General features: G+C 41.2%; 4 protein-coding genes across 11 annotated transcripts in view; 3 read left to right on the top strand and 1 right to left on the bottom strand.

The window, feature by feature from the left end:
• pde10a (phosphodiesterase 10A) overlaps positions 1–3,038 on the top strand; it is a 54,754-nt gene extending 51,716 nt beyond the window's left edge. For all 3 annotated transcript variants that reach the window (XM_069539077.1, XM_069539078.1, XM_069539080.1), the window contains one exon: positions 209–3,038. In XM_069539077.1, the coding sequence (XP_069395178.1) occupies positions 209–308 (100 nt within the window). In that variant the 3' untranslated portion in view covers positions 309–3,038. The remainder of the gene's footprint in view (positions 1–208) is intronic.
• A 2,256-nt stretch (positions 3,039–5,294) lies between these two features.
• Positions 5,295–9,094, top strand: LOC109631808 (uncharacterized protein C6orf118). 4 transcript variants are annotated; one of them, XM_020090807.2, is made up of 10 exons: positions 5,295–5,441; positions 5,871–6,502; positions 6,709–6,831; positions 7,290–7,349; positions 7,703–7,827; positions 7,926–7,987; positions 8,298–8,467; positions 8,588–8,641; positions 8,767–8,828; positions 8,943–9,094. In XM_020090807.2, the coding sequence occupies exons 2-10, from the start codon at positions 5,873–5,875 to the stop codon at positions 8,989–8,991; spliced, it is 1,335 nt and encodes a 444-aa protein (XP_019946366.2). In that variant the 5' UTR covers positions 5,295–5,441; positions 5,871–5,872; the 3' UTR covers positions 8,992–9,094. The 4 variants fall into 4 exon arrangements, 3 of the variants coding, with proteins under 3 accessions (XP_019946366.2, XP_069395089.1, XP_069395088.1); XM_069538988.1 differs by lacking the exon at positions 5,295–5,441 and adding an exon at positions 5,451–5,582 and having other exon boundaries at positions 6,709–6,783; XM_069538987.1 differs by lacking the exon at positions 5,295–5,441 and adding an exon at positions 5,453–5,582.
• Positions 9,095–9,234: 140 nt separating this feature from the next.
• Positions 9,235–13,833, top strand: pla2g12b (phospholipase A2, group XIIB). 2 transcript variants are annotated; one of them, XM_020097684.2, is made up of 4 exons: positions 9,235–11,353; positions 11,811–11,899; positions 12,661–12,826; positions 13,555–13,833. In XM_020097684.2, the coding sequence occupies exons 1-4, from the start codon at positions 10,585–10,587 to the stop codon at positions 13,671–13,673; spliced, it is 1,143 nt and encodes a 380-aa protein (XP_019953243.2). In that variant the 5' UTR covers positions 9,235–10,584; the 3' UTR covers positions 13,674–13,833. The 2 variants fall into 2 exon arrangements, with proteins under 2 accessions (XP_019953243.2, XP_019953252.2); XM_020097693.2 differs by having other exon boundaries at positions 9,239–11,353; positions 11,811–11,887.
• A 4-nt stretch (positions 13,834–13,837) lies between these two features.
• Positions 13,838–24,369, bottom strand: oit3 (oncoprotein induced transcript 3). Of its 2 annotated transcripts, none has more exons than XM_020097664.2 (9): positions 24,225–24,369; positions 21,290–21,664; positions 21,087–21,197; positions 18,498–18,620; positions 18,267–18,389; positions 17,259–17,419; positions 16,704–17,116; positions 15,484–15,583; positions 13,838–15,288 (listed from the first exon to the last, which is right to left on the bottom strand). In XM_020097664.2, exons 1-9 carry the CDS (start codon positions 24,280–24,282, stop codon positions 15,136–15,138), a joined length of 1,617 nt encoding a protein of 538 aa, XP_019953223.1. In that variant the 5' UTR covers positions 24,283–24,369; the 3' UTR covers positions 13,838–15,135. The 2 variants fall into 2 exon arrangements, with proteins under 2 accessions (XP_019953223.1, XP_019953232.1); XM_020097673.2 differs by having other exon boundaries at positions 24,231–24,359.
• Between the last annotated feature and the right edge of the window lie 958 nt (positions 24,370–25,327).

Genomic DNA, 25,327 nt, shown 5'->3' with positions numbered 1-25,327 from the left:
AATTTAATTAGTTATTTTCTGACCATACCATAAAACAAACTAAGTTCCATGGTATTCTATCCATCAGTTATTTATGTAATCCTGCTGTCAACCAAAAAAAAAAACCGGACAGGGGTGAAATATAATGTAATTAAGTGTCTGACTGTCCTGATTGTAAACCCATATCGTGCAGAGTCTGTGTCTGACCTAAGGTGTTGTGCGTCTGCAGGGAGAACCATGGTCAGTGGGAGAAGATTGCAAAGGGGGAGGTGGAGGACGTGGTGCCCAGCCGACCTAGTGATTCAGGCCCCGTCAAGGTGGAAAACTGACGACCAAAGGGGTCTCTGGCCCACCAAAGGAACACAACCTGAGTCCTGCCACAGACCTGGAACTCCTGCAGGAGGAAGAACCTACATGTGTCAGCGGTAGACGGATCAGCTAAAGGCGACTTGACTTTAAAAGAAACAAAAACACACACAGTTACCTCATTGGGTGACGGAGGTGTCAACACTGGCGGTTTCACCAATCCCAGAGACTGACAGACAGCTGATGGGGCTGAGGGACTTCAACCCATCACCCTACGTCCACTCAGCTTGGGAATTCATTTGGTAGAATGGACCTGTGCTGTTATGGTTGTTTTATTTTGGTTGTTATATGTATCTTATTATTTTTGCTGATTCTTTTATGGTCTTGTATTTGCAGAGGCCTTACTCTGAACCTTTCACAGGCTAGGATATGTGAAATCTTGTTGTCGGTTCAGGCTTTCTTTTTGTTTTTTTGAAATGGTACTGTTTGCCTTCTGTGGTAGGGTTTATCGTATGTGCACTACTTCGGCAAGGTGTTCCCAGAGACAGAAGGAATGTGTAGAGCAGATGTATGGTATAATGCCACCTTATTGAGAAGGTGGGCGTCAGAATGTTAATTTTCTTTTATCACTTTTTGAGCAAAAATCCTTTGCAGTACTTGAATAAAGTGATACAGCCTATTCCTAGGTGGAGATTGCAGAAATCCCCCCTGCAGCATATAAAACTAAATATGGATGAACTGTGATGAGAGGAGTTAGATAATGTGGACACTTGTGAACGCAGTCACAAGAGAGTCACAATGTTTCTCCCCAGTGGGACCCCTCAGCACTGCCCCCCAGCTCCCCATGACATTTAGGAACCTGCTGTAGAAATACATGGACTCCCCTCTGATCAACAGGATCTGACCCAGGGCCAGCAGTCATAATGTTTGGTGGAGGGAGGTCACGAGACAAAAAGATGCACAAATAGAATCACTGCTCGTGTCATTTATAGTCAGACAACACTGCGTACTACTGAGTCTCCACTGTCATAACAATATTTTTACACCACTATCACATTGTGAATTATCTACTTTTATTCATCAAAAATCACTTTCATGAATTAAACTTCACATTTTTAATTGAGTTAATAGAAATCTTTATTTATATAGCACTTTTCAAAACACAGTTACAAGGTGCTTTACAAGTAAAAAACATGTTTTATTAGGGCAAACAATTAAAACCAATTGTGGGATGGAGAGCAAGGCCTTGAAAGTCAACAATAAAATCACTAAAATTCTAGAAGCCAATGAAGAGAAGCGAAAATCACAATTTGCTTTCTTGTAGATTAAGTGTTAAAAATAAATGTACCGCACAAATGTCCCTGTGGATTATAAGGATTAGTTTGTTTGCAACAACAGGTGAATAACTGTTGTATATGTCATGTCCAGAAATCCTCCTTCTCTAAAACCTGGTGAAGGGTTTCAAAGAGTGCAGTGTGGAATAAGTAGCCTACACACTCTCACATGTTTCTCTTTCTCTTACACAAGCGAGTGTCCTTGCTGGTTCAAAGCTGTAGTGACGACACTGAACTTTCATTTTGTCATTTTGCTGTTGATTCAGGGCCGACGCCGCAGCAGAACTGTTGGTCAGCTTCATATCCTCCTGCACCGTCTCACCTGTTAAGCTAAAGTGCATCGTATGTGTCTTCTTCTGGGACTGCAACATAAACAACGGTTGGTTGACGTTGGATGTGACGCTCCTCTCATACCCACGACCGGGGTAAAATAAAATCTTCCCCTGACACTGTCTCCCAACGCCGTGCACAGGGGTTAAATTCTTTTTTCAGACTCTTTCAAATGAGTTCCCAAGATCTTCAAAAGGACACTTTTTTTTTTTTTGTCTGAAACTGTCATTCCAGTGGACTTAGTCCCTCTTCAAGAATGAAAGTACTGCTCAAATCATTTGTTTTTCCGACTGGTACTGTGGCTCCCCCATCCCCTACGTCCCACCCACCCCCCATTAATGGTGTGAATGTACATTTTGATGAATGTTTTGTCGGTTGCAGATCCTCGGTGGTGGCCCCGTGTGGGTGAGAGTGCATCGTCGGTTTCCACGACGTGCTCTGTCTTACTTTTAAAGAATTGCTTCCAGTGAGCTTCAACCAAGAGCAACAATTAGCATGCACCTAAACTGAAGTTTATATATAGTTTTGCATATGCGGTTAATAGGTGTATATTATGTACAGCCTAGGAAATAGTTTGTACAGACTGAGTTGTTCACTCTGATGGTGCTAAACTGAATGGCAGTTGTGTGCTTTCTGACTGTGTGTCTGTGTGCGTGTATGAGAGAGAGAGAGAGAGAGTGAGAGTGAGAGTGATTTCGACTGTCTCTTTCCCCCATTCCAACCCCACCTGAGAACATGGTTAAGTCCATTACACTGCACTGTCCCTTCTACTTTTCAGCACCAGTTATATCCCATCGTCTGCACTATGTTTAGCTCATGAACTTTAGCGTTATTATTATTATTGACGATTATTATTATTATTGCTCTTATTACTATTGTTATTTTCTTAATTAGAGTTAAATTTAAATTAACTTATATTTTTTATACAAAGAAAAATAATGTTGGCCTTTTTGTTTTGTACAAAGTGAAACATCCAGATAAACAAAACGGTCTCGACATGTTACTGTTATCCAGAATAATTGAGGAATGTCTCAACTGTAAATGTAAGAGCAGAAGCCCAAATGACTTTTATTAAATACCTGAAAAATACACCTGTGTGTCAGATCATTCTTCACTTATTGTTTGAAACATACTGGTATTTAATGTATTTAACTAATATGTCATTCATATTATTGTTTTGGTAGGGCTGCAGAAACAATATTGATAATGTATTTCCTTAGTTTTGAGTGGGACAAACAAATTGACTATCTGTCAAATTATACAAATATTTAGAATAATTTAAGAATTTTGTCACATGACCATGGCCCCATCAAGTGGCTCTTACAGTGTCAGTTTGTATTTCGCAAACAGTCCTAAATGTCACCCTTCTTCTCATTCTCAAAGGATGTGGTAGCAGTTTTTTTTGTCGTTGTCTTTTAATATGTTATATCAGCATATAAACAAATTTGCAGCACATGGTACAAATATTCCTGTCTGAACACGCTTGTCATCTCTCAGACGAACAATGAAACCTACTCATTTCCACAAGATGGCTGCCCACCACCACTTCAGACCCGCTCCAGTGTTAGATGCAAGCGACTGACGTTAGAAGGTGTCCTCTGGGTTTTCCCCAATTAAAATTAATTTGGACGGATGATTCATCACACCACGTTTCTTTATTTCTTTGCCCAGGGTTTCCCTAGTTAAAGTGGTTAATTACAGTTATGCATTTTTATAACATTTATAGATACAGGCACATTTTTATTTCAGCAACACGTGTGATCATTATCTGTTAACAACATTTTAATAACTGGTAAATTTACTACAGAGACATAAAGTTATCTACAACTTTTTATCTTTTTTATATAGAATACAATAAAGAGGTTGTTTTCATCTACACAACAAGCTCAGTTGGCAGGCAAATGCTTCAGCTCTCCAGGCATCCTCCTAATCATCATTTCATCAAACGTTAGTGGACATCACAATGAATGCCAACTCCATCATGTAGCCCTATTTGTTTCAATGAAGCATAACATGTTACACTGTCTCTTTCCTTCAGCTCAGCTTTGCCATCTGGGTGCTTTCCTATTCTGGCTATTCCAGCCCCAAGGCTGAGTCTCACTCCTCTTCTCCTCTTCTTTTCTGTTTTCCAGCACCGGCTTCACTCATGACTGTGTGTTTACTTGCACACAAGAAGCCAATCATTGTGAATAACCCAATTAAGATAATAGTTTGATTAAAGCATTTACAGGATTTCCCCTATAACCAATGTTTACATGATTCATCTGGTAATTGGGTTACTGTGCGCAAAGGATTCGTCACAGGGAGACGTCTGGGCAGGCTACCACAAAATAAGACGACTTGTGTTTGTTGGTCACTCTTTTTTACATATTAATGAATTCACAAAACACGGATCTGTCATTTGTAGTGTTGGAAACCATTTTTTAACCTTGTCACCTTGTTTTGCCTCTGGATCCAGGTCAGATGATCTGATGAACTTAGATGATGGTACTGACATCAGCAGCAGCAGCAGTGATGAGTCTGCTGACTTGCAGACTGGTTATTCAGTCCCAGGGGGGTGGGGGTTCACTAATAATGATATGGATGACTAAGAAGAAGCCTGGTGAATCAGCTTCACTTTGTGTGTGAACCTCTTTATATACAGTCTATGGTGTGAACACCCTTTTCTGTGAGACACCAGTACGCATCATGCTCAACATAAGACAACAAAGTGGAATAAAAGTATTGGCAGATGGTGACACTATACTCTACTTATTTTATTTAACCAGAAAGGTCACATTGAGATACAATATCTCTTTTAGTTCTGGTCAAGATGGGAAAAAATGAATTTAAAAAGTTTCAAATAATATACACGAGCAGGGACAGATAACACACAAACATACTAAAACACAGCAAACTGATTTAAAACAAAGAACACACATTGAAACATATAGGAATCCGTGGCTGAAAGAATAGTAGAAAATTAACAGCACATGTTAAAATCAATGAAAATTGATTTTAAAGACTTTTAAACGTGACAATGAGGGTAATGGTTCTATGTGGTGGAGAGTTTAGATTTTAAAATAAACTCCACTGTGTCTGATTTTTGAATTTTTCAAGGACTGAATCATACATATCAAATAATTGAAGCATAAAAAATATATATATCTTTTCTAATCACGTGAGTTTTATCAGTCAGCCACAACAATTTAACTCGTGACTTGCTGGAAGTTTAGTTAGCTGATTCCTATTTAGTTGCTTTTCTTCTTATTGTCCTTTCATTAATCCTTGGTTGTCTTTGCACTACGTGTCAAACGCGTCCTGGTTTTTACTTCCGTTTCTTGTCTCTGCAGGTTCAGGTGAGATCACACGCAACTTAAAGCTCTTGGGTCCGATTATTAACGAGGCTCTAAACGCAACGCTTACGCGTGTCGGTCTCCCTGGCAACCGAGGAGAGGAAACACTGATGAAGGAAGATTTTCAGTCGTGATGTAAAACACAGTTTGATAACCGGTGGGATTATTACTTATCCTTTCTTTATGTCCACTTTGTTTTTGCGCTCCAGTTGCGCATTAACACATTTACTTAAATCACGCAAAAGAAAAAAATACGACGCTCGTTTTGTTTTTGTGGTGCCTTACGAACGCGGAAGTGGTTTGTTTGGGAACTGTCTGGATTCACTATAGTTTGTTTTCACATGTTTCTGTTGTTATAACATCAATTTATTATTTCAAAGTCACCCACTGTATGTTAGTTAATTCAGTTAAACAATATATTTGTTTATTATATTTTCTGTAAATGCAGTTTATTGAAATGATCTATAGCTTAATGGCAACATCTCATGCCTGCTATGATGCATATGTATGTATTTATAGTGTGTAATGTCTTATACATTAGGTGATCACTTCGGTGAATCACAACTGAATGAATCTGTGTCTTCAGTCATGTCCAGCAGCAGCAGGCCGAAGCCTGGGAGCTTCAGGGCCGACGTCCACAGACTGCTGCAGGCTGCTGAGGCTGCTCAGAGGGCTGACACCCTGACCTCCTGCTCAGGTCATCTGGGGCCCCGCAGCCCGAACCGGCCTCATATGGACACAAAGCAGCCTTTCTGGAGGATGTCCCAGAGCCAAGGAGAAACCCTAAAGCCTCTGACAGTCCAGCGGAGACAAATAAAGACACTGACTGTTGTGAGGGACAAAGAAATGAGAGAGTCTCCTTCAGAGTTTACTGCCAGCACTAATTTGGTAGAGTCTGAGGTGTTGGAGTCGAGACAAGACCAGACTGATCGCTTACCACATGCAGGCAGAAGAGAAGATGGTTGTGTACCTGAGATGGTTCATTGTTCCTCAAACCCTGTGCCGTCCAAGCTGAGAGCTTCTTCCCAGAAAAAACCTGAATCCTCATCCGATCCTGAGGGGAAACAACAATTTTGCTCAAGTCATGTTGACCACGGAGAACTGAATAATGAAGACCATCTTAAGACAAAACAATGGTTTTGCAGGGAATTTATAGCCAAGCAGGACCTCTGGGCTGGAAGAAATGTTGCAGAAATGCACGAGAGGAAGCTACAAAAGGTGAGATGCACACAAACCATCACTTTACACTTTAGTTTTTAACTTTCAGGCTTTCCACTTTGTCCATTTTGAATGAGATGGTAATTCTGTAATGTCCTCTCAACACTCTTACAGAAGGTGCATGAATAAAGACATGCACAGATTCTCACGCACATTTTAACTTGCTAATGATGTGTGGTGTGTGTGTGTGTTCCTGTCATATCCAGGAGCTGAAGAAGCTGTCAGTGCAGAGCTGGCCCAGCAGAGACCGCCTTGCGGTGTTCAGTGACGTCTTTGATGATGTATGTGAAAGCTCGCCAGTATTTGGACGCATCCTGAGGGAAATTAAGGTTTTTCCATTTCCTCTGTACCCACTAGCACATTTTTAGCATGTGCCATAAGACGTAATAGCGCTAAGAGAGAGTGAGTCCCTGGTGTAGCGTGTGGAAGTGGAGCAACCACTGGACCCCAGTCAGGATGTGTCAGGTGGGAGGTTGTCAGAGGGCAACAGGTCCATTATCGTCATTCATAAGAAATATGTCAGAGTAAGACATGTTTTGTTCATTGCTTGGTATTCATATGTTGTATCGAGTAGACAGGTTGACATTATTATCCAGTCATGGCAGGATACAACGATGAAGAACTTGGATTATGCTTTATTATTTATTTATGCATATCACAAAATGTATAATTTAATAGTGCCTAGTATATCACAGTAACTTTAATGTCATATGCTAACATAGCTGGATATCTGTACACCACACATGTAATAATATAAACAAATATTGTTTATATTTTTATCTTCCAGACAGATTATGATTTGTATGTCAACCACATGATGGATTCACAGTCTGCACCACATGACCAGGTAAAGTACACCGCACATATATTCAGTATACTGTACATTTAAATACAACTGTATTAATTAATAAATAAATACATGAAAGAAAAAAAGAAAAATAATCTCTGATGTTGCAACATTTTAAAATTACAAAATTAGAGTAATATAAAAAAACTGCATCAGTTAAAAGTTAAAATCATGATCAGTTAAAAGGACTAAAGATAAAACTTTACAAGGCCTGTCATTCAGTTTTAGGCCACATGTCCATTAGGAACTGAACCAGGACTGCCACCTGTAATATAGTTCCACTTACATTTCAATGTAAAGAGCATCATGAGGCCTGGACATAATTGACAGTTGTTGTTGTTCCTATGTCACAGTTGCTGAATGTTTCACTTGAAGATCTTGGCAGATGCAAAGAAATGGAAATGGAGCTGGATGAAGCTGAAAAAGAGGTTTGCAGGCTGGAGCAGGAGGCTAGGAGGGCTCTACAGGAGAATAAACGGTACTGCCAGGATCTCTCTAAACACGCACACACACACACACACACACATATGGTCCATTCTATTAGTTTAAGCATATTTGTTCTTTTTTTAATCCCAGAGTCCGAAATGAATCACACAATGTTCCAGCTCTCACAGGCCCAGAGGACAGTGCCATGAAGAGTAAGTCTCAAGACTACATTGGTACATGTAATCATTGGTAAACCACATCCAAGCATTAGCTGTACTGTTTATTACCCTGCAGGGCAACAGCACATTTGTTCAGTCTGTGGATAGACTGAGCAAATAATCACTTTGTCATGTCATCAGACATAAAGCGAGTGTTGTAGTGTCCGTGAGTCAGCTGTGACTGTATGATGTCTGCAGGGGTGTGTATGCACATAGATACAAACACACAGCTCCACATGCATTAGTCACTACAGTGCATTCATGCTTGTGTTCCTCTGTGTTTGGACAAATGCGTCTCTGTCAGGCTTGCCGGACAGTGGGACCTCTCTCAGCCACAGCGACAGTGTGCAAGTCAAGAGGCTCCAGGTGTTGATCATGTGGAGGGAGATCCAGCAGCTGGAGGAGGAGATTAAGGAAAAGCTGGTGTCTACTGTTACGACCACCGCCACTGAAAAACACATCAAACACCTAAAGGTGCTGGGAGATAGACTGCTTATCCTCGGAATATGTTGGCCTTTGCCCTCTTTTAGAAATAAATTGCTGTGAATTATATAACTAAAGATTATATTTACCTCTTTTTCTGTTTTCCTCCAGTCAGAAAGAGTGAGACTGATAGCGATAAACGCCCGCCTGAAGGCCACCAACGAGGCAAGAGAGTTTGACCTTTTTCCTGCCACATCATCACATTTGTCAAACCATGACATATTTCAAATGCATTTCCTGCTACATAATAGAGGGTGATGTTTTTTGTTACTCTGTATTTTTCCCTAAAGAATCTGGAGCACAAAATCAACATGGTGCTGAATAGAGAGAAGTCAAGCAAGACCATAAGACGGTACATGTAATGTTGCACTGATGTCACAGCTGATTGCAGGACTTTGCTGTTGATTACAGAGATCAAGTGACTCTTATTTTCTTCTTCTCTCCTCTGTTCTGTATTTACCAATAGGACACTGTGGAATGAAATACAGAGTGATCTACAGACAGAGAGCAAATAGCTTCATCAACAAGTAAACCAGAGAATCGTCCCTAGAGATTACTATAAAGTCACACAGGTTGAATTTGTTAAAGTGTAATTTGAATAAAAAGTTTTTCAACTTATTTATTTATTTATTTCACATCTTTGACAACCAGCAACAACTTGATTACACCCCCTTCTCATTTCAGTTTAGTTTAGTTAAGTCTTTACCAGAAGATGATCAGATCATAGCTGTTGCTATTGCAATTGTTACTAATGAGACATCTTACAGGATTTAAATGTTGCATTAGGCTGATGTGAAGTTAATATTTGCTACTTTATACACAGTTGTATAGTTTGACCTCTAATGATGCAGTATATTTTACAGAATCATGTTATACTAAAACTTTCATTTCGGTAACTTCTGATATACTAGTATTAAGACTAATATTATTCTACCATAGCTGTCATATTGAAGTAGTGGAGTAATACAATTTAAGTGTCATATAAATGATAAAAATGAAAATATTTGAGCACAACTAGAGCAATTACCTTGAAATTGGAATTTAATCTGCTCTTTTTTTTTAGCAGTGAACACTGACATTTATTTTTAGAAGTGATTCAGACAAAGTGATCACATGCACATGTGGTGTTTCATACAAGAGGAATTCAGGTCTCACAGTTTCCACTCACTTTACTGTGAAAGAACAATAGTAAGTTTAACACTTCAAACATGTATATTTGTTTTAGTGACCCAGGACATCCCTGTAAGTATTTGTTAATATGACAAACTTTAACTTTCTAATGAACTGAACAAAAGTTCTGCATATTATCAGCCACCTTTTTCTGATTTATTCTGTATGGATCCATGATGCAAAAGGAAATCATTGATATTCATTTTCACAAAGGCAGTGGAAGAAAAACTCCCTTATCAGAACTTACTGCTGGTATCAGAAAAACAAACCTCTCTTTTTGGGGAGGACAAACCGAAAAGAACAATTCAATTTCCAGTATTGGATGCACATTACAGTTCAAACACCAGAGGGCAGCAGGTGCACATTAGAAAAGACTTGTACACAGTGACGTCTGCATTAGAGCAGGTTAGTCTGAAAAATCCACCCAATGCTCTCTCGACAAATGAACATGAAAATGTTTAGTTGTGTCTCTGAACGTATTCTCAGTGCTGAAGTGTGACCTTTATCAAAACCCACTGAAGATCGTTTGAAGTGTGTGATATCTTGATGAAAGGTCACAGGCTGAAATGCCAGCACTCGAGGCGTCAAATGTTAAAGGGAATACTTTTATAAAAAATGTTTGCTCCAGGATCGTGTCATTAAACTTCAATTATAGCTTTGTGGATAAAAATGCATCAATTGAATGTGATAGGGAATCACAGGGAATGAGTAGATTAGAAGAATAAGAGAATAAGAGTTCTTAGGATTGATAATGGGGTGACCTTTGCCCCTGACGTGATAGAGTGCCTCGCTGTCTGCTGGGACCTAATCACAGGTCAAAGTCTGCTCTCTGGCTGACAGAGACACCAGTGGCACAGTGTGTTTTTGTCCCTCACTGTTTAACAACACCTCGTCCTGCGTGGAGCTTCCTCTGCCTGGATTGCCACCACTTTAACACCATGCTGCTTCGAAATCTGGCCCTGCTCCTCCTCTGCGTGTCTGTTGCCATGTGTGCCACTTTAGGCCACTACCAGGCTCAAGCAAAGGAGGTGGAGGAGGAGAAGACAGTGGAGGAGGAGGAGGCCCCTGTTGTAAATCCAGCAGCTCTTAGTGATGGTGCTGTTGCAGCTGCCTCTGTGGATGCAGCTGGAGAAGATGTAACTGCTGCTCCAGTGGAACAGGAGGATGATGCTCCTGCAGCTGAGAAGGCAGAAGAAATACTGGCAGTGGATCAACCAGCAGCTGACAACAATGAAGTGGATGTCCTCGTAGCAGATGGTGCCGCTGCTGAAGAGCCGGGGGCAGACAGTGACGTACCTGCCGGAGACTCCAATGCTGTGGAGACCCTCGCTGAGGAGGCCCTTGTTGAGCAGACCCTCGCTGAGGAGACCTTCGCTGAAGAGGCCCTCGTTGAGGAGAGCCTCCCTGAGAAGACCCCCACTGAGGAGGCCCTTGTTAAGGAGACCCTCCCTGAGGAGACCCTCGTTGAGGAGGCCCTCGCTGAGGAAGCTGTCACCCAGAAGCTACCTTCCCCTGAGGAAGAGGGGAATGAGATCACACCGGTCGAGACAAAACGCTCCCTGGACACACCCTCAGCTAATGAAGATAAAAGCAGTTGGGGCCTCCACTCGATTAGGAATAGTTTCCAGACGATGCACGGATACTTTGATTCCCTGGTGGAGCTGGTGGGGGGTCAAGATGGTGTGTGCCAGTACCGCTGCAGATATGGTAAGACTGAGTGTTGAGTTTCAGAGAAAAAACTAATATTAAGTGTCCCGGGGGAAAAAGTCATTTAGGAGACACAGAGACAAATGGATGTTCAGGTTTTTCCAAAGCAGGATTTCCAATCATTATTATGTTGTCTTCATGTGTGTTTATTTGATCAGCTCACTTGAACTTGCAGATTGAATCAATGCTTCTGTCAGTTTATCAACCACTAATGTCTCGATCCAAGATAACGTACTCTGCCCTGAAGCTGCTGATACTGAAACCTGCCTGCGTTCTGTTTATCAGACTGTACCTACAGTTACACAATCAATACTGATGTTCTCAAACAGAAGTTACATCTTATCTTTGAAGAGATGAACACCTAAGAACACAGATATCCTGTGACTGGGAGGACGTGATGACATTACTTTGTTCACGTTTACACATTCAGCTCACTTCTTTGTTTTTGTTCTTTTAGGAGAAACTCCTCGGCCTCGCGCCGGCTACCAGCTCCCGGAGCCCAATGGCTGCAGCTCGTCTCTGGTGGGATTCCAGGTGAATGAAGCTGTAGGTGGCCTGTTTCCAAGCACCAACAGCCCATAACTACACTATTAAACCCATATAATACATCTGTATTAGCAGACTGAACTAATTAGCAGGACAGGGGCAGATCCAGAGGTGGGGCTAAAAACTGACGGGCCCCTGAAGTGCCCCTGTCCTGTCAGTAATCTTTTGTAAAATAGTTGTTTACTAACAATACTAACTATAAATATGACAATTTCGCATAAGTTCACATTATATGACTGGTGAAAACAGAGGGTCACACACTACACAATCCTCCAACTGGTCTCCAAACTACGTTAAGTCATGAAAACAGTGAATCTGGTGATCATCCTGCTGTAGAATGATACATCCAGCTAGTGGCGGTGAAAGAATAGAGAGCGGCTTGGGCATAAGAAAAACAAATTGATGCCACACTGAATCCGACAAACAGTCTGGTTATCTCTTGTGCTCTGAGTGGCTGGAGTTGGCTTGAGTAGTCGCAGACTCTGACAAGATTTCCAGGAGGTTGTAAATCTGATCAGAATGGCGAACCTCTAAAGACTTAACACTTAGCTAATTGAGCACCAATCAGTGCTTTTGTGGGTAAACTGGGCTGAAACTCATGTAGTGTGAACGAGGCTTTACTGCACCAGGAGCTGTACATGTTTGATTAACATATAACTGGCTTGTCTGTGTAAATTGTGGCCCCTTCATGGCCCCTGATTTAGAAAAATGCTCGATCTATTAGTGCTGCACTGACACAATAAAGTTCTTTCTTTTCACAGCTCGACCTCGGGGTCCCTGTCATGACAAAATGCTGTGACCAGCTCGACATGTGCTACGACACTTGCGGCACGAGCAAGAACGACTGTGATGCTGTGTTTCGCTCGTGTCTGCTCGACATCTGCTCTGACCTCAGGAAGAGCCTGGGCTTTGTGTCGCAGGTACAAGGTGAGAAGTTTGCAAATAGTTACTCCTCCCCTTTTCTTGACTGTACTGTGGCAAAATATCAGTGGTGGACAGTAACTACGTATATTTACTCAAGTACTGTATAGTTGAGGTACTTGTGCTTTATGTTTATGCAACTTTATACAAATATTGTACTTTTTACTCCCATACCATTGTCAGACAGCTTTAGTCACTTTGCAGAAGTCAGTATGAACCACATGTCTCTGGGTGTGTTAATGTTGAATGTTTGTGATACACTGAAGGATAAACTTTATGTATTTCAGGCTGTTTTTCAGACCTCATGAATAGTTAACTTTCTAGAGGTACATGGTTCTCACAAACATATGATGATCTAATAGAATATTATGTATTAACTACTCAACTGTAATTAAAGAACTCAACATATAGAGAAACATCTTCAGCAGTACAAAGCAGCAGCAATATGAATCCAAAAACATCACATAAAATAGCAAAGCATTATAGTGCACTTTTATTTTTCATACTTGAAGTATGAAAAAGTATAAGTTTAAAGTACATAATAAAGTACATTTTACTGAAATACTTCTACTCATGCAGGATCCTTACTTGTAGAGGAGTATTCTCAAAGGATCTGAATTTGTCTCCACCACCGCAAAATATATATGATGTTATGAATATGATAACAATTCTGTGTTATCTCTGCCTCCTTTCTTTTTCTCTTTCTTTGTTCCCTCTCTCTCTTCTCCTCTCAGCCTGTGACTCCATGGCAGACGTCCTTCACAAAACAGTGGGGACTCTGGGCTGCAGGCCTTACATGAACAGCCAGAGGGCAGCGTGCGTCTGCGGGGACGAGGAGAGGGATGAACTGTGATACAGAAAACTATAGACGACCCCTGCATGGACACTATCACGAGCAAATAACCAGCCTCATTAGCCGCAGATTATTCTGAGTATTTATAGGTTTCTTTGTCAAAGAGGAGATATTTCTCATGAGTCAGAGTTTTATAAAAAAGACATACATGGAAAATGCAGATGAACAGTTTCTTGGGTTTTATTCATAGAAATTACGAACAAATATTAAGTGTCTGGTTGTGACTTTTAGAATCTTAATGAATCACTCATGCATATTACACTCTCCACTCTTTTCTTTTTCATTTTTAGGCCATGTTTTGGCCCCTATGACTCCATTACCATAAATTACTCCAAACTAATTTCCTGATGGGGAGGATATTGTGGTTGGATTAATATGGTCTAGACAGAAAGACACAGGATCATTATTATGGCACATGTGTTTCAGTGTTTGCTGCTATTTGACGTTTATTAGACTAGTTTGCTCAAACCTCAAATCTGCATCAGATAAAATGTGATGCCTATTACAGCTATACTGTGTTAATGTTAGGTGTAAGTTATTTGTATGTTATTTGTTATTTTGTATGGATAAATACACGACTAATTGCAGATTAACTGACTTGATTAATTCTAGATTAACTGTCAGAGTGATGAAGCAGGGATGTGCATAATTTCCAGGCACGGCGCCCCGACATCTCTTTTCCACCATGCTGTAATGTGTGACATGCTCCCCGGCCATTGATTATACCGAGCATATGAGTCAAGAAAAAAAAAAGAAGCATCTGCGTATGTATCACATGTATTTTTCCAAGTCAGTGATGATGTGAAATATAAACCATTTTCATAAATCCACCAAATCTTTAAGCCATAATCAAGCCTGAGAAATGCCTGAAAGTGTGACCCAGAAAAACATCCCTCATGCTGCAGTTGTTACAAATGAACTGTGGCCCCTCAGAATGATTTCTAATAGAAATGCCATTCATTCTAATGTCAGTAAATTGTGCTGCCAGGCAAAGTGGATGAGACTCACACACTCAGATGCATTAAAGAGAAATTGAGTAATCCAAAGTGATGTGAGGGACACTGGAGGTGGAGAAGAGAGGAGTGTGTATATCTGCATGTATATGTTTATACGTGGGATTTTAAATGAGATACTCAGCGTCTGTGTGTATATACCTACATTTGTTTGGTGCTGTAAATACCAAATAAAATTAAATGTGAACATCTTTTTTTTTATCCAGAGTTAAGTTAAAGTCAAATATTAAGGTGACACGGTGATTTTCAAGAGGTAAAAAAGAAAACAGAAGAAATGAGCGTGAACTAGTGCATTATTGGGACTGTGAATTTCAAAATGCAAAATTGGAAGATAGGAGCATTACTAGTTCATTTTAATCTTTAAGAACTCCTACCCGCAGATAAATTCTGCCCTATATGCTGCTGGCCTGTTCTCATGCTGTGTTCCTGGCTGAGTGTTAGCATCATGACTAAGGCAGGATGAAGATGGGGCCTCCAGTGAGCGTGTGCTGCTCCTGAGGGTCACTGGTCCGTGCCTCCCGTCGGACACGTCCTCGACAGTGCTGAGCACAGCGGGAGTCTCCTGACCCGCACACTAACACCTGACAGTGGAGGAACACTTGCTGTAAACAGAGGAAACAAAGAATATTTGAGGCAGAGATAGAGAAAAAACTGATAATTCACTTCAGTCCATGGACACAGTCTTTATATTATGCAGACATACGCCCACACACACACACACACACACACACACACACACACACACACACACACACACTCACTTCCCACCTGGCTCCCAGCATGCCCCTTGTACTCACTTGGTTGTCCTTGCCGATAAACTTGAAGACAGGGACTTGGAAGTGTTTAGAGAGCTGGTCCTTTGAGGAGTACTGTGTCACCGCCTCATCAGAGATGCACCTGAGCAGGGAGACAAAGAGGGGAGATGCAGCCATGAGGGCATAAGATCTCAACACAGTGCTCAGTGACCCGTATGTATTTCTAACAAGCCACTTCATTAAGTTTAGCCGGCCCCAGGCTTTGAAACTCTGCTGCATTCTAATAGGAAACCGTGAAGACAGATCACAGCCACGCTCTGTCTCGGTGTCCAGGGAGCAGCCCGATCAACTCTAACTCTGGATCCAGGGGCGAAATAGTTTGCCAGAAGTAAGTGTTCCCCAGATAACAAGGCCGTTTCGATTTTTCTACCTAAAAACATGATTGTTTTCTTTCCACATTAATCAGAGTATGAGGCCAGTGGCATTTTTCATTTGACATTTCCTTCAAGGAGTGGCGATTTCCTGTCCTATAACTGTCAAGCGGCTGATGCTGAGTCTTTGTGCAAACACCGCAGCTGGGTCAGATCCATGACATTTATTAAAGGAATTATTAATGTTACACAACTACAAGCGATTCTGGTGTTTATAGGAAAATATTAAAAAGTCAGACTTCAGCAGTTTTTTAGTGTCTGCATAAGCAAGACACTTTACAGGGAAGGTTAATCCAAATGATAAAAAAGCACTTATTTTAGTACAGAACCATGCAGTTTTATTTTTATTTGTTCAGGTTATTTACTGAGATTTCTGCCTCCACTTTAATACAGTGGAGGTTGATATTATTGTTCTGATTGTTGGTGAATTTCATATTGTTTCTTGTAAAGTATTTTGTTACTTGTACTAAAAAGTGCTATACAAATACATGCTATACAAATAAAGTAATTATCATTATTATCTCAATATGTGGGCAAATAAAACTGAATTATTTACCTGACTTGATATGGTATAGAGAAAAAAATAAAAATTTCATTTTATTTACTTCATGGTCATGAAATCTTCCACAACATGACCCATCACTCTCTGTGTAGTAGATTCTTCTTTTTAGGAAAATCTACCTGCATGACACTGGGTGTAGCTTGAATATTGATTTATTATTTAATTTGTTTATGGACATCTCTTCTTCTAAAACAGTTATGCAAACACTGATTCAGCAGTGTTGTTATATCATGATGAGTTGTGGCATTTCAACAGATAAAACTATTCACCCATCTTTGATGAGGTAGTACTTGAGAGCCTGGTCAGCTTTGGGGCCTGGTGTGGCGAAGCAGCTCTCCACCAGTGCTGAGAGGCCCTCCAGTCTCTCCTTGGGCTCCACCCCGAAGAATAGGGAGTCCTGCAGGCGGAGCTGTGGCGGGGTGCGGTAGGACTCTGAGAACTCAGCGTTCTTGAAAAGCTCCAGGGAGAAGGGGAAGACGCCCTCGCTGTGGCCTGCCAGCTGCAGGGCTGAGCTGCGCAGACTTGCCTGGTATCCGTCCGACACATGGTACTCCCTGGGGAACTCGCAGGTGACTGGGAGCACCAACTTGCTGGTGCGGACGATCAAGTCTCTGCTGCTACCAGGGCTGCTCTTGGGAAGGCCTGTCACCAGGTTGGTCCCCACAATCTTGTTGTCTGTCACCTGAGGGTCAACATTCACTACACTTTTAATAGCTTTTCCACTGACAGCCTCACACAACCCACTTCTGAAATATACTGTAATTAAAATCGAAATATTCCTGAGACCTGTGCACATTCAAGAATTCTAACTTGACGTCTCTGACCTCCACCATGGTGCCGCAGGTCTTGAGGCTGAAGTTGAGATTGATGTGCGTGCCATTGGAGACACCTCGACAAGACGAGTTGGACAGGAAGAGCTCCAGTCCTCCTACAAGGTCCTTAGGGACCGACACAGTAATAGAGTTGGACTCACACTGGACTGGCACTGCAGGAAAGAGAAACACCACATATGTCATGACACTGTGCATGGATGTAATAACAAGGGCCAGCATCACAACCATGGGATTGGATGAAAACATAACACACAACCTAAATTAGAGCTGTAAAAAAAACTGTAAAAGCAAAGATGGAGATTAAAAAATGTTTAACTGAGAGAAAAACTAAATTACATCGGCCTGACTCTTACCTAACATCCAGGAGTTTGTTGATTTTGTCATTTTTTAACATCCCAATTAACATTTTGTAACTGTGGTAGCAAGATGATTAATCAATTACTTAGTTGATTAATGAGTTCAGTCATATCATCATCCAGCTCCAGCCTCTTACATCTAAACCTTCGCAAAGGACCCTATCCGTTTGATAGTTAGTTGGTTTGTAAGCATGATTACGCAAAACCTACTGGATTAATTCCCACAACACTTTGTGGAATAATGAGGTGAAGGAAGAACCATTCAGATTTTCCTTTCGTTAACATTGTGAGATATAATTGATTTCAATATCAATATCAAAGTATCTTTTTGACCAAATGACTAAATGAAGTGTCTCATTCCCTGAACAGAATGTCTGTAGGAAAGTATTGATCAGTCGTCTTATCATCAGTCCAGTTATCCACCACCAGTATAATCCTCCCTGAAAGATATATAATCAGCACTATGTTAGAAATATAAGTTATGGCCTGAGGAAATCCATTCTGGTCAAATCTCTACTATCCAGAGCATCTTTTCAGATTAATACAAGCATGTAGCTGAGTGTCATCTTGCATCACTATGTGATTGATTATCTAACTGCAGCATCTACCTTTCTAACACACACCCACACACACACACACTCACCCTGACATGTGCGTTTATCCTCTCCCAGCTCCAGCCCTCTGGGGCAGTGGCACTGATAGGAGTCCAGCAGCGAGGAGCAGCCGTGGCTGCAGCCTCCATTGTTAACGTGGCAGCCTGCTATCTCTGCACAAGGCCACATAGAGAAAAGAAAATAATATTGAAGAACACAGTGTGCTCCCCTGGTTGGTTCAACTGTCTCAGCTGGTGTTTCATATACAAATATAATTGTACCTCTGCAGTGGCGTCCATCCTCATCCAGCACGCGGCCCGGCCCACACTCACAGCGCCTGGAGCCCTTGGTGTTCACACACATCTCGGCACAGTCGCCATTGCCCTTCTCACACTCATTTACATCTGAACACAGGACAGGCAACACACCGGGGTCAGATATTACGATCAGATGAGTCTTGTTTTAATCGACTGAGTACCAGATGGATGGAGTTTATTACCGCAAAGGCAATTCACTTAGTGTTTCAGGGAAGAGGCTCATAAATCAACTTTAAAGGACTTTAAAACAGATTTCATAATACCAAGCAGAACTGGTAAAAATATGTGTGTATATATGATGGATTGAATAAAAGGAGAGAAAAGAATGAGAGTGTGACACAGTGAGGAGGCAGTGAAGATGGAGGGATGAGAAAGCTGTTTCTGAGACAGGGAGAAGAAGATTTGGTTGATGGGTGAATGATGAGATAATAGCTGTTCTCAAACTGGCTATAGGCTCCCAGTGCTCGCTCGTCACCCATCATTAGGTGTACCATCCCACCCACACACACATACACACATGCTCATGGGTCGTGTTTGAAGACATTACCTTCATATCCTGGAGACTTAACCTGCAACAAAACATATCCACTACACTACTGCAACTGACTAAACAGACTCGAGTAGGCATGAGATAGAACAGCTGTGGTAGAAGTCATGAGGTAGTGGTACACTAGAGTGATGTTTGTAAGGGGTACGGGCACTGGAGGAGCTAATTGGATAAAACTGACATTATGATCTAATTTGAATTTTAATGTGAAAGTATCCAAATATTTAGTCAGCTACCTGAGCAGTGTGTGAAAGATGGATCTTGCTAAAAGCATGGGCCTTACAGAAGGGTGGGCAAAGAATGGTTGATTACATTAGTCTAGGGGTCGTGCTTGTGTTTCAGGTTCAGACCATAGTAATCAGCAGGGATGTGGTACACCTGTGCTGACCAGTATTTAAGATGGCTGCAGACTGGCTCTCCTTCCCCAGGTCCACCACCACATGGACACCATCTTGATAAATGTTTGCTTCTTATTTCTTTGCACTGAACTGACTAGAAGTGATTACCATGAACTTCCTCCTTACTTGTTGCACAACACAGTCAATGTGTAACAAATGGGGGCTGGTTTTGAACCCAGAGGCTGGTTTATTTAAACAGTTTGTTCCTGGTGTGAGGCTTACAGGGATTTACTTTTGGAGTTACCTCTCCTGGTAGGAATAAGCAACAGCGTCTCTCTGGGGGGCCTGTTGGTTTGTTATTTTTGTTTGTTATTTTTGTGCATAAACATGATTTGACTTCGTGTCTTGGGTACACGTCCATGTCCATCTGGTGAGCAACAGCATAGCTGGGGCTTTACCTGGTCATTGGTTTTGTGTTTAAAACACCCATCATGAAATGCATGAAGACTAGGGTCCAGAGAAGGTAGTTAGTAATGGTTAGGCAGTTAGTCAGGGGAGAGGTATTCCAAAGGTGAATTTAAAAAAAGAAAAGTACACCAGGTTGTAAACTGTGTTCAGCATGTCTGGCCTGAGCTGCGGGGCAGTGATTTAGTAACTTGGGATTGCTTTGGCTTTTTGTCTTCAACAGTTAGTTATCTGGGTTTGTTCTTTTGAAAAGATGGCTACCACGGAGGATTTTGTGCAGTCTCCAAGTGTGGAGGTGCTGGTAAAATGTACCAAGGAGCAGTTACTAAAAATTGCAAAGCATTATGAAATAGTTTCGTAAGAAAGTTATGCAGTCCACTTTAAGGGCCCAGTTATGGTGTTGGTGTTTTGACAGTGTTAACCTCTAACGTTTGTTCCAGAGATGAGGTTGTAGCTGATGAGGAAGTAGCTGCCAGACCACTGTTAAAGAGCAGTACAAGTTTTTTTCTTTCTGACTTTGGTGACCTTACATTTGAACAGAGGAAAATAATTATGTTGCTACTTCACCAACAGGGGAGTGAAGCACGTGCCCATGAAGAGCGGGTTCGTGTCATTCCCCAAAACACTTGTGGCTAAAGGACAAATGAGTCAAAAGTGATTGATAAACAGTGTGAATAGCTTAAATTAATGAAACAATACTAATATCTAAAAATGTTGTAATGGATAAATGGTTGCAGAAGTGTAACCAAACCAGCCAAAAACATTCTTCACAGCTCACCTGTATCAAACGAAAACTTCTATAACATCTGCTATTCATATCCACTTTTATATCATTAATAGTTAAATATATCCATTTAAAAATCAATTCAAATGAACATGGTGGAGTGATACTGATGCTGATGAAGACTATAAGGTGCAGCTGAAAGCTCCTAAAAAGCTGCAGTCCAAGCTATTTAAAAATATCTATATGCACTTTGTTGTTTGCACTAATCACTTGATCCCATTGGTTTTTGTTGTGTTTGCTCGTACTGCCCCTTCATGATGTCAAGTAAACATGGATATTTTAATTGTCAAAATAATAGGTGATGAATTGACGTATTGTTTTTCAGAAACCTTTTCTAGCCTGTCTGTCCCCAATGTTCTCTCATCTTATCTTTGACAATTTATCTATCCCCTCTCTTCCTGCCTGTGTTTCTGTCTCACCCAGGCATGTCTGTCTGTCTGGTCCCAGCTCAGTTCCAAGAGCACAGCGGCAGTCCGACTCTGGACATCTGGGGCCTGCACATTCAACCTCATCGCAGATATCATAAAAATCTGTGCAGGACAGGAAAACATACATGCAGGACAGGAAAATGAAAACCAATGCAAATATATGATTTAAAAAATGTTACATATCATGCACTCACGGCCACAGTACACATGGAAGCAGACTGAGGGTCTGGGTAGGCGGTACACAAAGTATCCCCCGACGCAGGCCTTCACGTCTACACTGGCGTTCCACTGACAGCAGTTGTCGTTGAAGCTGGCACACACTTGGAGAGTGATAATGCCCTCATTGGGTTTAGGATGGCTGCCGTTGAGCCAGACGGGAGCGTGGGTGCCACAGTGATTCTCAGGGACGCAGAAGGTGGGCATGGCATCCCCGGCCATGCCAGTGAAGCGGTACCATTCTCCGGACATGTGGCTGTCGCACAACGGCACGCCAGATGACTGGTTGACATGGTAATCTGTGTTCCTCCAGGGTTCATTCAGGCTGATGTAGGCTGAGCACGGGTCCAAGGCTGAGGCATGAGGGTGGGATGACAAAAATGGAACAAGAACAAATATGGACATGATGTAAGTGTGTTTTAAAATAGGTCAGAGTGGAATGGGTGTACAATGTATAGGATCCCAGTGCAGTCATAGAGAGAAACAACAGTCTGATATCAGGGATTGAGCCTGTATTTTTACTCAAACAAATTATCTGACTACTTTCTCCATCTGTGAAAGGGAAACCTTTCCCAAAGTCCTGCCCCCTTAACTCTGAGTAACCCAGAAATCACTGCCATGGTTTTCATAGGGACTTCCAGATCCTGTAGAAACATAAATCTTCCATCTACCCTTCATGAATACCAACTATCCTTTTGTGTGTCACGGTGGAAAATGGAGCCCAGGGGCGGATCCAGGGGTGGGTACTGGTGGGGCCCTGTCTGTTTTTCCACTTACAAACAACATATGACAATTTGTTTTTTTTAAGTACACAATGTGCTTAACCAAAGAACCACTGTCAAAATATATCCAATAAGTGGCTTTGCTCAAAGTTAGAGCTCTTACAGTAGAATTTAAATGTGCACCTCACTGGATGATGGATGGGGTACACCCTGGACAGGTCGCTATAGCGTATTGCAGAGCCGACATACAAACAACCATTCACATAAACATTTACCTCTTAAATCCAGAGCCTTCAGTAAATCTAATCCCTATCCGCATGTGTTCGGACTGTGGGAGGAAGCAGGAGTACTCATAGGAAACCCACACCGTTTGGGAGAACATGCAAACACCAAACAGAAAGACCCAACTAATATCTCTGAAATAACATTATCTGCATGGTTAAATACCATAAGAGTGATTTTGTGTGTTATTTTAGAGAAATGATCTACTAGTAGTGACGCTAATTTCAGGAAACACCCTCAATTACTTTGGACGGTTTCAAATGTCAGCTCAGTCCATAGACAAGCTATAAATCTTCTCTTGTGCCGTGAGGCAAACCTGTGGATCTCCATGATAAACTCTAACACAGTCAATTCTAATTGGACTAAAAGCCAACAAACCGTCCACAAACAGCTCTTTATCCTGCAATTTCTGTCTGTGGTGACTCTTGTCACTATCGTGCTGAATCAGGAAAACAACTGAACGAGCAGAGTAAACAAAGTGCAGCAAAACAATCAATGGCCTCTCGCTTCTTCAGGCCCTGTCAACAGTGTAATTAAGAGGTGGATGTGAAACAAATTGAAAAGAAGGAGACGTGAGCTGATGATGGTTAAGTGCAAATTGGGCCAGAGAGAGTCGTCTGGGATGAGGAACAGCAGGAGGTTGATCAGCTCGGCAGTAAAGCGTCTTTTGTGACAAGCCAGGAAACATGAGGGCAAGCAACCAGCACATTCAGTGACACTTTAGTGCAGCAGTAACCACCACTATAACTCTATGGGCTTTCCATTTAGTTGGATTGCTCTGCATAAACTCCCAATATTAACACTGTTACTCATACGTTGAACGAAAATAACTATCTGCCTGACCACTAATGGACTTGACATTTACTGTGACAATAACTGTTCTTCTTCCCGTAGCTGAAGCATTAAAACACACAAACACGTACTGCACATTCCGCAAGTCAAATTAACTGATAGCACCTTGGATCTTGAAAGCTACAAAAACACATTTGTGTGCTATGGGACTAATTTTAAGACCATAAATGATTTAATCCACTAATGGACAAGTCTGTCTTGTCACGACCTGCTGCTCCAGTAAAAGCAGAGGGATCAATCCACGGGCCCGGGCCCACTCACAGAATAAACGACCGGTTTTGGAGACGTACAACTGAGGGGGGCAGAGGACACAGCTGACTCATGTGCGTGTATTTAAATGGAGGCGTTAAACCTTCCAGATGGAGCTTGAATAGCTTAATATGGCTATTAAGGGAACGTGGTGCTGTGTCTGACTTGTGTCAGAACCCTGCATCTTATCTGTACAGATGAAGATGATGATGGTGAAGACTCAACCTTATTGTTCTTATTATTGTTGCAAAAACAATAATGTTAATAAGATGGTGATGTTTTCTATTTCTCTTGTCCTCAATGAATAGTATAAAAAAAACAAATCAGTGATTTGATCTTGCAAAAAATAATCCCTATTTTTCTGAAATCTGATCAATCTTTCTCTTCTGTGTCATTATTGTCCAATTGTCTTTATTGTTTTTGCATTAATCCAATATATTGCTGCTGTGGATGCGGCATCAACTGTGTACTAATCCACAGCTTAGAATAGTCCCAAAGAAATACATTTATTACCCAGGGTTAGGGTTAGATTTATTTCTATTTATTTATTTAGATTTTTTTAAACAAAAAATTTAAATTTGATTTTGTATATATTTAAAAAAAATATTCTCCATATTAAGTAGAAATAAATTGACTTGGTGCAGAGTGTTATAAAATGGTTAGGGAAGTCAAAAGTAATGAAAAAGTAACAATACATTCTCAAAATGGACAAACAAAGGAGTCATATGAACACAGATATTTAACTGAAACTCAGTACAATAAATAATCTTAAAACGAGGAAATGTTACTTAAGAAATGTTGCACTCACCTTTACCTGCAACAGCAAGAAGCTCCTGCAGCAGACTTATAATCACCAGAACAATCATGATGTGTTTATTTAAATCAAAGATACCAGGAGCTCAGTGTGGATGTTTGTGTGTGTGAAGCCTCTCTGGTTCATCCTCAGAGGAAGTCTGTCTTTAATAGTCACCTCTTATCTGCATGTGTCTTATTGTCATGTCTCTTTCTCACCTTGACCTTTCACCTTCTGCTCCCCAAATCCAGTAACAGGACAGACCATCCTCCTATTGTTTCACACTGAATACTCCTCATATTCTGCTCCAGTGTTTTTATTTTTGTTTTGCTATCACGCTGAGAAAAAGTGTGTGTGGGGTTTGTGATACGTTTAAATGTCTATCTCGTCTTTCTTATCCTTTCTGATTTAACGGGCATGAAACTACGAGCAATGATCTAATCTCCAGAAGCATTAAACCGATCTAATTAATCTGTTTAGTGTCATGCTGGAGCGTCCTTCACTTCGAGGATCGGCGGGGTCTGCACAGTCAGGATTTATCAGATTTGACTGAGACCCTCGGCGAGGACATGCTGTGCTAGTGAAGTGAACATGTTCTCATCTAGATCATTACTTGACTTCCATGTAAAGGCCTGAAGCTTTCTTTAGAGACTGTCCACACTAACCTGATGTTTGCACTTTTTATTTCTCATATGTAATTAAATCAATGGAGGCATTAATCCACAAGGCTTTTAGGAGAAATGAGGTGGAACACACCATTCTTTGTTTGGGATTACTCGTGGAAATAAGTTAGGCCTCATGGCTGCAAGCCTTCACAGCGCAGGCAGATTCAGTCAGCACAATGTGTGGTAGTAAAGTGACGCAGAGCGTGCTGTATATATTTATGTTTTTAACAGCTCCCTTCCTTTTCAATTTTGTTTAACTTTGCTCTAAAATGCAGCTCGATGTAGTTTTCAGGGTTTTGATTTGTGCTTTTATTTATTTAACAAGTCAGCTGGGATTAGCTCCAGCTCTGCTCTGCAGAGGATAAGTGCTATATATGGATGAAGGATGAATGTTTAGGTTAATGTGTTTAGTTAAGGTGATTTCACTGCTGGGAAATGTGCAGCAGTGTCAGG

Source organism: Paralichthys olivaceus, chromosome 14 (assembly GCF_024713975.1).
Source record: "Paralichthys olivaceus isolate ysfri-2021 chromosome 14, ASM2471397v2, whole genome shotgun sequence".
Lineage (NCBI taxonomy): Eukaryota > Metazoa > Chordata > Actinopteri > Pleuronectiformes > Paralichthyidae > Paralichthys > Paralichthys olivaceus.
Note: the sequence above shows the minus strand (reverse complement) of the source record. Positions and strands in the feature narration are given on the sequence as shown.